Source organism: Folsomia candida, unplaced genomic scaffold, assembly GCF_002217175.1.
Source record: "Folsomia candida strain VU population unplaced genomic scaffold, ASM221717v1 Fcan01_Sc006, whole genome shotgun sequence".
NCBI classification, from domain to species: Eukaryota; Metazoa; Arthropoda; class Collembola; order Entomobryomorpha; family Isotomidae; genus Folsomia; species Folsomia candida.
In genome coordinates, this window is record NW_019091198.1 from 4935347 (window position 1) to 4949740 (window position 14394).

Below are 14394 nucleotides of genomic sequence, written 5' to 3' on the forward strand. Positions count from 1 at the left end.
TAATCTGTAATCTTTATTACTCACAAAAACATGTCAACGCGCATTTATGAAAACTTTGAAATGATTTTTTCCAGTCTACCTTTTTATATATTTTTCATGATATAAGTACATATAGGAAATTTGTAAAGCTTTGGGAAAGGAAATGACAACTGGCTGCAATGGAGAGAGAAGATGGCATTATTAGAGCTACATGGTGGGGTCGACATCCGGTAGTTGCCTCATCTGGACAACTCCACCAGGACGACGACAATAAATGAAATGGGTACTCATGCAAAGTTTCTCGGTTTTATTGAAAGGTTTCGCCAAGTTTGCTGAGGATAAGGTTTTTCTTTTGACGAAGACCGTTTGCCTCTTATCATCCCTCCGTGAACACTCTGCACATAAAAATTGCGACATCGTATAATGTCTTTGGTTAAGGTCGCATGGGGACTATTGGTAAGTGTCCAACTTTTAATAAATCCAAATTTAAGAAGAATGCGTACTTAGGTCAATCTTGGTTGAAAAAGTAACATTTTCGTGATGGGAATTGTATGATCTAATGTTTAATCACTAAAAATTATGGGTGAAAGTCGTCTCCCCAGCTGCAATAAAGCCATCGGATTGTGCGAAATGAGACTGAACGTACCTACATACGTTCTAATCTAAAAAAGTAGGTAGTCTCGTGTCTCATTTCGACTTTGTAAAATGGTGACAAGAAAGCAAATTGGGAATGCAAATTAGAACATCTTTTGAGTCCTTGAATCTGAATTTGTGTTTTGGTTTAATAAAAATACAACCGATTGTCAACAGATATGCTAACGAAGCTTGAATATAATTCTAATCTTCTGGATTTTCGATGATTCTCACAGGAATGCAAATGGGACAAATATTTGTTGTTGCATATGTAATTTAAACATCTTAGAATGCAATGCAGAAGGAAAATATTCCCCAAACAGAAAGAAAACTTATTATTATTATTCGTTGAGCCATATATCTTATTCCATGGATTATAGTCTAAATTATTTATTATGGATTAGACGCATAAAATAATAATCCAATATTGCTATGTATATTCCAACCTATTGAAAACAAAATCAAGACCACAAACAACGACAAGACACAAGCATAAAGAAAAGTTTCCACTAAGACCCACCGACTTTCTCCATGATAGTTAAATTTGTAATTTAAAGAGACGATTTTTTTTTCAGGGAAATAAAGGGACCGTTTTCTATTGATTAAATTTCTTTCCAATTCTCCATTGAGATATGAGAGACAGAAGCTAAATAAAGTGAGAAGAAGGACGAACAATAAAAGAAAACGCTAGGCGAGAACACAAGAGTGACACAAGGACAATATGAAAGTGGAACAGAGGCGGAAAGGACAATGAGAGATACGATATGATGAGAGGATTCTTGATTCCTTATTTTTTGCTTCCGGTGAAAGTAGGCCAACATCACAAGAAGAGAGAGAAATCGAAGTGTAGAACACCAAAAAATTGATAACATGGAAAGGAGAGAAAGTACATACGAAATTATATACATACACTTCGTACATTTCAACCCTTTGAAAACTTGTTGTTCCAATTTTCACTGTACGTGTAAAGCTTCAGGGTTTTATCTCGATGCAAAACGGCTAACCTAAACCATACGAAAACAAAGATTTAAGAATCTTGGATATGTATTTGTGCATGCATATATACGTGTCTGCGAGTAGAGCAGTTGACAACAATGGGATTAATTCCAACTACTTTGGTAAACTAGAGAAATCCGAGTTAGGGGGATGAACGCGTTATGTGGTCATTTTTAGGCCAGCTTGAACTTGAAATGAGAATGCTGCTTAAAACACAAGTTTAGTTGTGTCAAGAGTTAAAGTTGGTTGAAGATGAAAAGTGTTTGCCGAAAGGCGCCCAGGCCAGACCAGGTTTTCTTCTTAACTTGTACTTGGGCTAGAGAAGGAAGTGACAAAAGCCCAAACTGGGAGAAAGTGGAGGAGAAGAGAGAAGGAAGAAAGTCATGCACAATTGGGAAATGGGCCACTCCAACATCTCCAACAACGACAAACTTTACTTTTGTTGAATCAACCAAACCAACCAACCAACCTTCTTCCCAATCGAAACTAAAGTTTGTTGGGACATGGACACGACTCTACTTCCGTTCCCAATCATTATCATCTTCTTTATATCATCCACCAACCGACAAAGTTCCCTCCGGCAGTTAGGCCTCATGAGGATAATATGAAAATAAATCTAAGAAACGACAAAAATATGCAGTAGATTTTCCTCACAACTTTTAATCCGTCATATATGGACTAGCACGATATACAGTGATATACTACATAACTACGTACGTAAATAATAGAAAAAACACAAGGTACATGAGCATGTTACTTCACGTTACGAAATAATATAATTTTCGTTTCACTGCTGATGACGAATAACAGCATATAAATAGATTATTTTTCCAGCTTCGCATAAATTTGAGATACCGTTTACTAAGTATATATTTAAGCGGTTTTAATAATTCAATTTGTTTAAATAATGTTAGCAGATTTAACGAAAGAGAATAAATACATAAGCGAGTCATGGACTTAACGTAACTAAAAATAAATAATTAATTAATTAAAGAAAGGCCAGCCTTCTGAACGGAGAAATACTTAGTCACAAGTTATACGTCAGTTCAATTATGAAGGATATTTTCGAGTATTTGACTTATTCTTAGGCACAAGGTTATAGAATTTTGGATCAGTTTTGTTAAGAAGCATTCCAATAAGTTCAAGTGGAATAGAACTCGTATTTTTACTCCGTTCTACCCAGGCATACAATATTTGTAGTTGAAGTTTCCACCTCATACTCTTTGGATCTTCCTGTAAAATAATGCATACACAACAATGTACTTATTTCCAAAATTTATCCTTTAATTCATATGGTGAATTAATTACATTCGTACCTCTTTTATCAAAGCTGGCAATATTACTTTTAGTCCGGCTGAATCAGCCAACCTATACATTAAGTTGAGTTCCTTCACAGCATGAACTTCTGCAACAGGAAGGTCGTCCGCCTCGTCCGGAAGAGTATTTTGGAAAACCTTTTGGAGTGAAATATATATATATATATATCCATATTATAAGATTATGTATTATTTGCATACCTGCATTTCTCTCCATGCCATGTGTTTTAAGAAATTGTACTTTATCGACGCCACAGGTTTATGTACCAACCAAATTACTCCATTGTTCGAGACAACCTTTTCTAAATATGTAAGGTCACGAGGAAGTATAAACTCGACCGGCAGGAACTCTTTATCAACTAATGTAATCTGTATAAAAAATCAAGCAAACCCTTAAAATCAATCCTTTACGGATTCATTAACTTTAGACACACGTACCCTTTTAATTAAATCGAAAGGAGGCAACAGTAGCGGAGCTTTAAGTTTTTCAACTTGACCGTTTACATATTCGATTTCGAAGAATAATAACTTTCCATGAGGCATTGGCTTGGGAAGTAATAACCTAGGCTGACAAGCTAACACATATAAATGTCTTAGGGCTTGCAGATGATATCTGAAAGTAATAGATTTATTAAATCCAATTAATCTCCAACCTGTCGAAAAGTATGTCAGCAGAATGTCTGCCTATTAAAATACCTATTATCATTGGCATTAATAGGCCATTTTGGAAATACAGAAGCAAGTATCACAGCAATGCTCCGATCATCACAGCATAAAGAGTATCTGCCTCCACCAAGGAAAAGTATACCAATGGTCTGAAAAGTAAGAGCAATTTTAGAGGTTATGTACCTTTTGTAAACTCATCATTCTGATATTTTATTACCATTGAAATACACATTTCCAATCCGTACGAATTATTTGATGCTGTTACTGCAATTCCGGATATTTTGTGTTGCATATATCTAAGCAGTCGAAGTGCTGAAACGTCACCACTTCCGGCCAGCAGAAGAGACAATGAAAGCATCATTGAGCAAAGAGTAGATTCCAAGAAATTTTTAGGAAAATATGCATTGACATTATTTTCTGGGAAGGCCATTTCCAGCATATAGTTGATGTAATGGTACACTGTTCGTACTGTGGCCCCGTCTCTAGTTCCTGCCCGTCTAATCCCAAGACCCAAGCAATACCCACAGATAATACTTGCCCATGCTTGACTGAAATTTTAAAAAATATGATAAAGTCAGACAACATTATATATGTATTATAACAATACTATCTTTGCGAATGCTAGGTATAAAAATTACTTTGTACAATCATAGCCGATACGATGGTACTCATTGGTTTTTGTCATTGCCTTATCAATAAGTGCTTGAGGCATTAAATCTCTCTGTAGCCATTCTACGCTAACGTCGGGCGTTTCTTTTAAAACAAGAATATAAGCCAAGGATCGTAACATGAGAATGTCTGGGCGAACACCATCAAGCAAATGAATTGTGTTTGGTGGCGACAACCATTTCAACACAGCTTCATTACCACCTATGTAAACACAATAAGATACACACATATATAAACACTAAATAAATAACTGAATGAATGGAACTAAATTTAAACTCTTTACTTTTCAAATACGTCAGTGCGACAGCAACTATGGCTGAGGGTGTTGCTACATCAACGTTAACGTTGTCTCCTTCCTCAATATGACAACATCTATATTCTTCCCACAATGATGGAAGAGTTTGACCTACTTGTCCATGTTCGTCGTCATCTGAAATACATAATTAAATGCTTATATGCAAAACGGCCAAACACAACAACCAAAAGAATAAAAATGGCAAATTAAGGTAAGTCACCATTATTCCCTGTAGATGGTTTTGGGCCCCCGACAACAAATCTTCGAAGTATCCCATCAAAACCGTCTTCGTCCATGCCTCCACCGTTTAGGCGGCCTTTTCCAAGATTAACGAATCCCAGTCCAAACCCTGTGAGTTTAATATAATTTTTATAATTCTTTACAATTTTTATTAATATTCAATAATTATTCAATAATTATTTTTTTAAATTGCAACTAATTATGAAGTGGTCATCACCTGCACACAATGAATGAGCTTCTCTATCTGCAATGGAACCACTTGTGTCCGTAGTGTTCGTTGGGGCTGCCGAATTATTATTGTTCCCACCTCCGTATAAACAAAGCGGACTGTAACGTTTTGATATTTCTCCCAATAGAACTTTTGCAATGTGATTGTGATGGGTTCCCATGAATAAAATTCCTAGGGCACAGGGCGCAACTAACGATGCCAACTTTGGAATTTCAAGCTCTGTTGTACATGCCGGCATCATCGCCCCGATATGCAGACTGATAATTTTCCATGTCGCAATATCACCAGTCCCTGAAATTTACACAAGGCAGTTAGTTTTTCCAGTAACTTAGATTCATGTTAAATATTACACCAAATAAAAGGTTAAATTATAAAATAAACATGCCTGCGTTATTAACCCCAAGTCCTAAAAGCATAGCCATGGACATGAATGAGTTTTCTTTTGAAAGGTAGTCATGTTGTAATGTTGATGGCATGGACGTTAAAATTCCATTAAGCCCAAATCCAAGTATCATCCCAGCCTGTTCAGCTCCTTCCGTGGTCTTTGTCTTATTATATGCAAACCTGCAAATAATTTCAAGAATGACAATGATGACTACCAATAAACATACATTTAACACCGAAGTAATAAATAAGCACCATTCGTCCGCAGGTTGGTCAGCAAACCTCACAGCTAGCGTTGAAGCAACGGCATTATGAAAAGTCGGCCATAGGGAAGTAGACAATTCGGTATCGTTCACTTCAATGTTAGTTCCCCGTCTTGAACATTTTCCTGTTAGGCACAGTCTAGAAAATGGTAAATAAGGAATAATAATGCAATTCCTTGGAAATAAGTAATAATCATGCAATTCCTTGGAAATAAGTAATGTTTGATTAAAGCTTAAATACAATACTCACCTAGGAATGCCAACAATATTTGTCAAATTTGAAAATGCTTTGACTTCTGTCCTTAAGGTAAATGCAGATCTTCCCACAGGGGCAGATAATGTAACCTGCATCATCTGCAACAAATGCCTTTCTTGGTCTTCCAGAAAATCATGGTCAGACATTTCTGCTTTTTGTTCAATGTCAATCATTAGAGGTGACGCAGAATCCAATAATTTGCAAACTTCTTCCAACCGCCGGTCTTCAGAAAATATTTTCTGCAACCCATAATAGTAATCAGCTATACTATGAGCAACAGCAAAACCATGTTATGGTGTCTTACCAAACTCAGTACATATGATGTCCAATCGCAATTTTCGTCACTCATGTCTTCCCGATCACTAAATGGGTTATATCTAATTGGAACGTTAATTTCAGGCGCCTTTGGTATTAAATAATCTTCCCTCCCCATCATAGATATCACAGACTCTGGCCAGTCAAATGACACTTTATCCTGGTTTCGTCGAAGGACGTCAGCAATTAATATATCAATTACAGGAGCAAAACTCTGTCCCGACGACTTGCACTCGCTCAATTTACAAATTGTGCTAATATTATCTGTATCGTCCAGCAACAGTTGCATGACCGGAGGAAGGCTGTCAAATAAAGGACCATGTGGATTTTCCATGGACAGCAATTGCAAAAACTTGTAGAACACAGAAGAATTTGCATAGAGAGGATCCTGTAAGCCAATCAATATCTGCCTTTATAATTAACTCAAATAACTCATAGTGATTCATGTGTTATCAAAAACTAATTTTTATTTACCTCCGTCTTACTGTCACAGCGCTGGAGACAAAGCCAAGAGTGCAAGTCTGCAAGTTTAGATATGTAGTCATCCGCACCTCCAGTTGCTGTCAATTCCTAAAAATAAATATTTTACGAGTGACATTCATGATATGCAGAAAAAAATTACCGAGTTTATGTATGTAAGAACTTGGCATACCTCGAGAACTTCTTGGATAGCTTCAATAAACTTGTCCAGCATTGGCCATAAATTATGTTCGAGGAGAGTATCAACAACTTGCTTAATTATATTTATAAACACTTTCCACTCATGGTCCAGTAAATCCACAGTTTGGTGAACCGTATACAAAGAAACTATTTGGGTTACGATGTTGGACGGGAGTTTCGTAGAAAAATGATGAATACATATGGATATCAGCCCGAACTTTTGATAATTTTTAAGCGTAATAACAACCTTTTCAATCGACTTGTCAATACTGCACACTAAAGTGTCTCCATACAAAAAGGTGTCTAACGCACATATCCGTTCGTCGATGGAATGTAAGAGATCAACAGAAACAGTAACTGCAGAAGTGTCGTCTAGAAATCCGATTTTGATTAAATTATCCGTGGTCAAAATGCACACGAGTGAAGTTCCATGTTTTGATTCGGAACATACGAAATCTTCTACATCCTCAATGTCGTAACTGTTGAGCTGTTTCCCTAGGACGATGTCTATTGAATGCACATAGAGAGTTTTGCCAATTAAAAACCACACTGCAAGATGTTCACAGTTCAAATCTCGTTTGACAACTAGTTGAAATTTGCTGGGTTCACTTTCAGCCGTCACTGTGTCAAAACAATTAAAAAGTGGACGGAAATAAAATTCTGGGTCATCGTACACACAGTAATGCGGTGGATAAAAACCCGTGGCCAGTCCATGACCATGGCTAGTCATGTTGGAGTAGTCAAAACTAAAGCTTGGCCAGTAGTTTATGGAACTTCCTTCTCTAAAATGTACTTCTTTACTGCAAAAATACAAAATAAAACCAGTTAACTCTAGCTCATGTTTTAAAGCAATAGAAATGCAAATTGAATTTATTTTTATTATTAATACCTATTCATTCGTATACTCGAACTTTTCTGTGGAGGTCTTCCTATTGGAGAATACATGGAAGATCCTCCTGCTGGCGTAAATGGTGATGTAGATTGTTCTAGATTTGTGTAATATATTGAAGCATTTAACGTCGTGCTATCAGCAATATCCTGTTTCTTTAGACGAATAAGTCGTTTAACAGAAAATCCAGAGTTTCCAAAAATATCCCAAAAAACGCAAATATTGTTGTCGCAACCCAATAGTTTCTCATGGGATGAGTCAAACTCTAGAAAATCTAAATAATCACAATTGCACACATTTAAATACGACGTCTATAGCGTTTATACAGTATTTCATTGTTTTCAATAAGAATTTCTTATTACCATTTCCAGACGCTTTGACCCAAACTCGGCTAACTTGTTTTGCCGGATGCGTCAATACATATAAGTATTTAGAGTCGTGAGAATCATTGGCGTCATTTGGTATTTGCTGAATAGGGATGACAATGAGGCCGTGTGGAGTGTGTACAACCCTATCGATTTGAAACTCGGCCATATATGCGACATGACTTTCACTCTTTCCATCAGCATACAACGAAATCCCACTGTTCTCGACAAGGCAGTAGTACGTATCTGTAATTGCCATAATTCACCACAACATTATCTTGTCTATTCACGCACATTGTTCAATTACAATGACACAAACCACGCTCTCTCACCTTTCAAATCAGAATCATCAGTCTTAATATCTTGAGGAAACTCGGTTTTTACCACACTCTTAACTTTCCCTCCAGTTCCATATGAGTCAAGTGGTCTGAAAATTGCTTTAACTCTCGACGGTCCACCCAACGGCCCGAGTGACACGGTACAGATCCCATTACTTAGAAAAATCTCTTCAAAAACTTTGTCGTCTTCCACTTCCACGTCGAAGGCTGAAGAGGTGATTCCCATTTTAGGTACGAGAAGATAAATGATCGTTTCTGGAAGTAGAATCTTGTCGGGATTGTCAAGTCCTGTGCGAAGAGGATACGTCACACCGTACTTGAGGATGTTGGATTCCCCCAAACTGAGGGCACTCCCTTTGTGAGGCCAGTCTCCAAAGTGTTCGTGTCCATACCACGGGGTGTGTCTTCGAAGTTGATAGCCAAACGGAGACACAACCTAAGATTTTAAAAATTATCCATAATAAAAAATGCTTAATTTTTTCAAGAATTTTGTGCTTAACCGAAAAATGTATTTCCTACGAAATAAGAGAATATCCCCTTAATTTTCTAATGTTATAAATATTTCTATCTAAAAATATGTCATTAACCTTAACGATCAATGATACCAAAATTGAGTATTTTTCATTACGTCGCACTGCAATGGAGTTAACGGTCCCTCGTGTTGTGGGAAGAGGATTGAGGTCTTTGACAAATCACCAATAACGACATCGTCATCGCTATCACTGGAACTGTTAAACTCCAACATGGCGAAAGAATCGAGCTTTTCTGGCTTTCTTTGAAAACTGGCGAATCTTTATAAACAAATAAATTTCGTTGTCGGCTTTTTACCGTCTTGCATGGATTAGGTGATTGTCAAAACCCAGCATAGCAAAATACGTCTCTAGAAAGTCGAATTATGGCAATTCCACACAAATTTCATTTTCCGAACTACAATTAATTTTAAATCATGTAAATAAGTCTATTTTAACAACTTCAAAAAACAAATATTTGACGTTGTAAACGATAACGGCGGAAAAGGACTGGAGAGAAGAATGCACATAAGTTCGCTCTACGATTTATGCGGGCTGTGGATACTCAATACTGTGAATAACGTGGATTTTGAGACAGAATTCTAGATATATTGTACTTATAAAAACAATTTGACAATCAGAATCGTGCCATTTTTTCGCATTGTTTCTTTAATTCAGTACATTCCAGAATTATGATGACATTTTTTATATCTTTTAGCTATGCAACATATGAACCGTGTAGTTACTAGTTTTTTTTACCAAATTTCACCTTCAATGCATGACATGCAAAGTCAACAACTTGTTGAATTGCCAAAAGTGCAAATGGGACTTTGACGGTGACCTAAGGGACACAGTCAAATGTCAATATCGAATTTCAGTAGAGTTATCCTTGGAAATGAAATTTCCTTGGAAAGCTATGTACATGTTAATGAAATGAAAATAACATTTTTTGGAGGACATGTTTTGGACCTGCAACATAACGTTTATTAAAAAATCAAATTAAAATGCAGTTAAACAGGAACAAACATAAAAAGTCAATACAAAACAAGAATTTAAATATCCTCTAGTCTCAACCAGTCGTTGAGACATTACAATTACTGAATTACATAACACTTTTTCTAATATTCTTATTGTATACTTAACACATTCAACAGTGACAGCTGAGGCATTATTATCAATGAGATGAAAAATGACATTCCTTAAATGTCGAAATTATGAAGTTAAAGTTTCAAAGCAAGATACGTAATAGAAGGTAAACAAATATTAAAATTTTGAGAAGTTTAGTTTTGGATTTGCCCTCATACTTAAAAAAATCGAATCATCATGGTACTCCTTATCAATTGCAGCTTCCGCTTTCTTAAAATTCTCTTTTTCTCGTTTTGTTTCCTCTGCAAACTTGCGTAGTTCTTCCAGCAGCGAGTCCTTCTCTAATTTTAAAGGGTCTTGATGAAGGTGGTCATCTTTATTTCCGTTTGTCAGACTTTTGTTTAAGCTACTTGGACTTGTATGATTGTTGGATTTGACAAATTCTTGTCTAGGAGATTTGTTTCTTCTACCATTAAATAATTCAGGATCAGTTTCTGAGCAAGTAGTTTCATCACCGCTAGGCCAACGCCGCTTATAACAATGACGATAATAGTCTTGATTTACATGTAGTTTTTCTGGACTAAAGATAAGGGCGGGTTGAGGTGACTTTTTGCTGTAAGAGTTGACAAAATTGGCTATACTGTGTTTGAAATTTTGAGCAACTGCTTGTGCTCGCTCGTACTTGTCAAGCAGAGTTATCGTTGTCATTCCAGTTTTGATAATGTTTGGAGATTTCCCGTTTCCACGAAATTGATGTAATATTTCTTTTGGCGATCTTCCAACTGGATTGGTAGCTGGAAAATTTAACATGTCGTACAACAGTTTTTCCTCCTTCATCTTCCGTGCGACTTGTTTTCCTCGGGCGTAGGCACGCCACTTGTTGATAATGAGTCTTAGTTTCAAACGTTTGAGTATCATGCCGATTTTCCGTACTATTTTTTCACTACAAAAATAAATAGATTTAGAATTAGCGAAGATTAGAATTTATAATTACTACTAACTATCGTTGATCTCTTACTTTTCTGATCGTTGCTGATTTACTGAAGCCAGACAAATTGGTCCCACCAAACTCGTGACAATAGAGTCAATTTGTTTCGTGGCATACAGTTCACAAACAAATTGTAACCAACGCTCTCGCTGGACTTCTTCTTGCGTAATATTTGAAACGCACTCAGGAACAAGTTTATCAAGGACCTATGGAGATTTAAAATAAATTTGGCAAATTAAAAATATATTCACATCTACAGTACTCAACTAAGGATTATATCCTAAGCATTATTATTCAAGTAATAAAGTCAATACCGATTCCATAGCTCGTTCAGCCATTTGCATCCTTAGTGCCTCTTTCATCCGTAACTTTTCTTGCATTTTTGTTTCGATTATATTCTTTTCCAAAACTACTTTCACGGATCGTTGTAATTCTTTGTGAATAAATGAATGAAGCACTTCATCAAATGCTTTATCACAAACAGAATCAATAAGTTGTAATTTTTTGGCTTTAAAGTCCTCGTCCTCTACTTTTTTTAATGTTTCAACTTTTGGAGCACTTGTAGTTGCAGGAAATGGACTGGGAACACCAGTTGGAAACACGTTTGGAGCACTTGAAGAAAATGCGCTAGGAGTACTCGAAGAAAATACGCTAGGAGTACTCGAAGAAAATACGCTAGGAGTACTCGCAGAAAAGATGCTAGGAGTACTTGTGGGAACTGCGCTTACGCTGGAAAATCCAGCGTTTCCTCCAAACACTGCTTGATTTCCAAATGCACCAGTGAACGCCCCTTTTCCTTCGAAAGGTGATTTGAATACGGTGGCAGGAATCTCGACCGGTTCTGGTGGTGATATAAGTGTAGAAGGAATACTCATCAATGGAACAGGGGCTTTTACGACATTTTCACTACTAAACACATTGGTACTTGGCAACTTGGTAGAACTTGATCCTCCAAAAACTGATGGTCCCGAACCAAAGACAGTGGGAGTTGGAGTGACACTTGATGACGATTTTAAACCTGAACCATCCTTCACATCCACGCTTATTTTTGATTTTCGACCTGTCAAATCGAAAGGCGACGGAGTAGGAGATTTTGATTTGGGGTTGAAAACCTGTTCATTTAATCGAAATTTTGACGTAATTTTAGGTCGGTCTCTGTGTGTTGGCTGAATATCTGGATGAGCTTTCGACATAAATCCTGGCATTTTGGTTTTCTGAATGGCAGCTGTAGCAAAAGCATCTGGTGAGTCCTTTAGCTTGGGTGGTTTTTGTTCCGACTTTGGAACAATAACTACAGTTCCTGCTGAACTTTGTCCTGCAACGAGTCCAGGTTTCAAAAATCCTTCATCATTAAAACTGTCATGAGGTTTGTAGGTGAGCATTGGGTTCTCCGACAATGGCCCTCCATTTATGGCTTCTGCCGTCTAGCAAAATTTAAAAAATCACATGCACTTTAATCGAACATATCGTCTAATGTAAGTATGAAAATAATCAAACTTTATAACAATTTTACAAGCAACTTACTGTTGTTATTAGTTTAGACTCGATCAAATACGTTTCTCGACTTATGATTCTAGACTCCGGTCTAACAAATCGTCTCCTGTTGTATATAATTCGGTCATTTTCTAAGTCCACAACTAACCCATGTAGGTCACACACATGTTGCAGCTCGGAGCTTGGCTTGCCTACACCGTATCCAAGCATTCGTTGTACGTTTGAGAACACAAGCTGTAAAGAACAAAATTGATTGTTCATTAGGTAAAAATAACTTATAAATTATCAAGACACAAGTGAATTATTTAACCTGGCCATCTCCCTTCCTTCCTATAGATCGGCACATGGAGTATAAGGCTCTGAATCGAACTTGGTAAAAGTAGCGATGTAAAATACATGAAAACATGTATGGCAAGGTGTATACCAAACGAAAAAACCCAACAAAGTTTTTACTAAATATAAAATGATGCACTTTGATTGCAGCTTGAACTTGAGAAGACTTAAGGATCCAATCCGGCCATTGTTGAACACTGAGAAGAATATCTCCTTCATTTAAATTCATCATTATTTGATAAGCACGGAATTCTGGCTCATTGGGACACTTTACGTCACGACGGCGCAAATCGTCATATAAATGTTCTAAACTTTGGAGACACTTGACCAAGTTTTCATCATTAAACTTTGGCACAAATAGATTTACGTCTAGTTCACACAATCTGGACGAGCAGTGAATATGAAATCTAGCACACTTTTCCATGATGGAAACAACGCACAAATCTGTTAATTGCTGTTGAGTAATGTCCTTTCGGAGACTTCTAGTACGGTCCCATAAAAAGTTGTACCAATCTCCCAAAATGTCTTCATTAACGTCTCCCATTGGCACGATGTGATGCAAGAGGTAGTTAAGAGTCATCTCCAGGGTGGATCCAGGACGAAGGTCATGAGGAAGAGGTTCATCCTGATCTGCAGAGCTTCTCGAGTATGCTTTAATTGCTTTCTTATGATCCACGACCACCTCCTTTACAAGCAGAAAATTCAAGCATAGTATATTCACAATTAAACTCATTTCAGCCCTTTCTTACCGCTGCACTGTTATCAATTTCGAAGCTCGTCAGTTGCCGCTGATACTGTCGCATGTATCGTTCTTTTTCTGGGCACATATCAGGACAGGTTCCAAACAGTCTCGTTGCGAATTCTACACGTACTTTGACTTTTGGTATACCTAGACGAACAGAAGGAGCGTCAATCATTAAAACTAAAAAGTTTTTGAAATCCAAACATGACAGTTTAACTTACGAGCTCGGAGTACTTTATCTCTCGTCTCCAAAAGTCGATACTTTTCCTCCACGGTGGAACATCTCGTCGTAAACAAGTCCTTAGAATCTACATCTTCTGGAAAACAATTGAGCACGTCGTATGACATTTCATGGGGTTTGGCACCCCCACCTCCAATCCCTGAGCTGCTCGCCATCATTCAAAGTGGTCCTGCTATAAATTATACAAATATGGCTTTAAGTAATTAATAATAACTATATTCCACAACAAAACAAATTATTATCTATTATTACTATTAATATATCGGAACCCTAGTTTCACACTTGCTTGACTTCACTTCATTCTTCCTGAATCTTAAAAGAACGACTGTTCCCCTCACAAATTTCAAATTTTAGAATTTGTCCAACTGAAAATTTCACTTTGAAACTGATGATTGCGACGTTCGCACAGTTTCAACTTTTGCCGATTGAGCGGAGCAAAAACTCGACGAGAATGCGAGAATTGAGAACCCGCTCCGCTTCTCCGCTCCGCTTCTCCAACTACCCCTCC

The 14394-nt window shown here is 37.0% G+C and overlaps 2 protein-coding genes across 3 annotated transcripts; both read right to left on the reverse strand.

Annotated features, from left to right (window-relative positions):
- Positions 1-2243: 2243 nt before the first annotated feature.
- On the reverse strand, positions 2244-9527 carry LOC110851428. Its single transcript, XM_022099201.2, has 20 exons — positions 9122-9527; positions 8488-8929; positions 8153-8401; positions 7791-8064; positions 6894-7701; positions 6716-6811; positions 6231-6629; positions 5921-6165; positions 5663-5809; positions 5409-5587; positions 5012-5314; positions 4775-4903; positions 4543-4689; positions 4229-4460; positions 3808-4138; positions 3621-3739; positions 3363-3537; positions 3126-3293; positions 2925-3062; positions 2244-2841 (listed from the first exon to the last, which is right to left on the reverse strand). The coding sequence occupies exons 1-20, from the start codon at positions 9236-9238 to the stop codon at positions 2659-2661; spliced, it is 4881 nt and encodes a 1626-aa protein (XP_021954893.2). The 5' UTR covers positions 9239-9527; the 3' UTR covers positions 2244-2658.
- Positions 9528-9961: 434 nt separating this feature from the next.
- Positions 9962-14343, reverse strand: LOC110851385. 2 transcript variants are annotated; one of them, XM_022099139.2, is made up of 8 exons: positions 14139-14343; positions 13867-14055; positions 13653-13792; positions 12881-13588; positions 12601-12804; positions 11391-12500; positions 11107-11282; positions 9962-11031 (listed from the first exon to the last, which is right to left on the reverse strand). In XM_022099139.2, the coding sequence occupies exons 2-8, from the start codon at positions 14042-14044 to the stop codon at positions 10266-10268; spliced, it is 3282 nt and encodes a 1093-aa protein (XP_021954831.1). In that variant the 5' UTR covers positions 14045-14055; positions 14139-14343; the 3' UTR covers positions 9962-10265. The 2 variants fall into 2 exon arrangements, with proteins under 2 accessions (XP_021954831.1, XP_021954830.1); XM_022099138.2 differs by having other exon boundaries at positions 13867-14058.
- Positions 14344-14394: the final 51 nt, after the last annotated feature.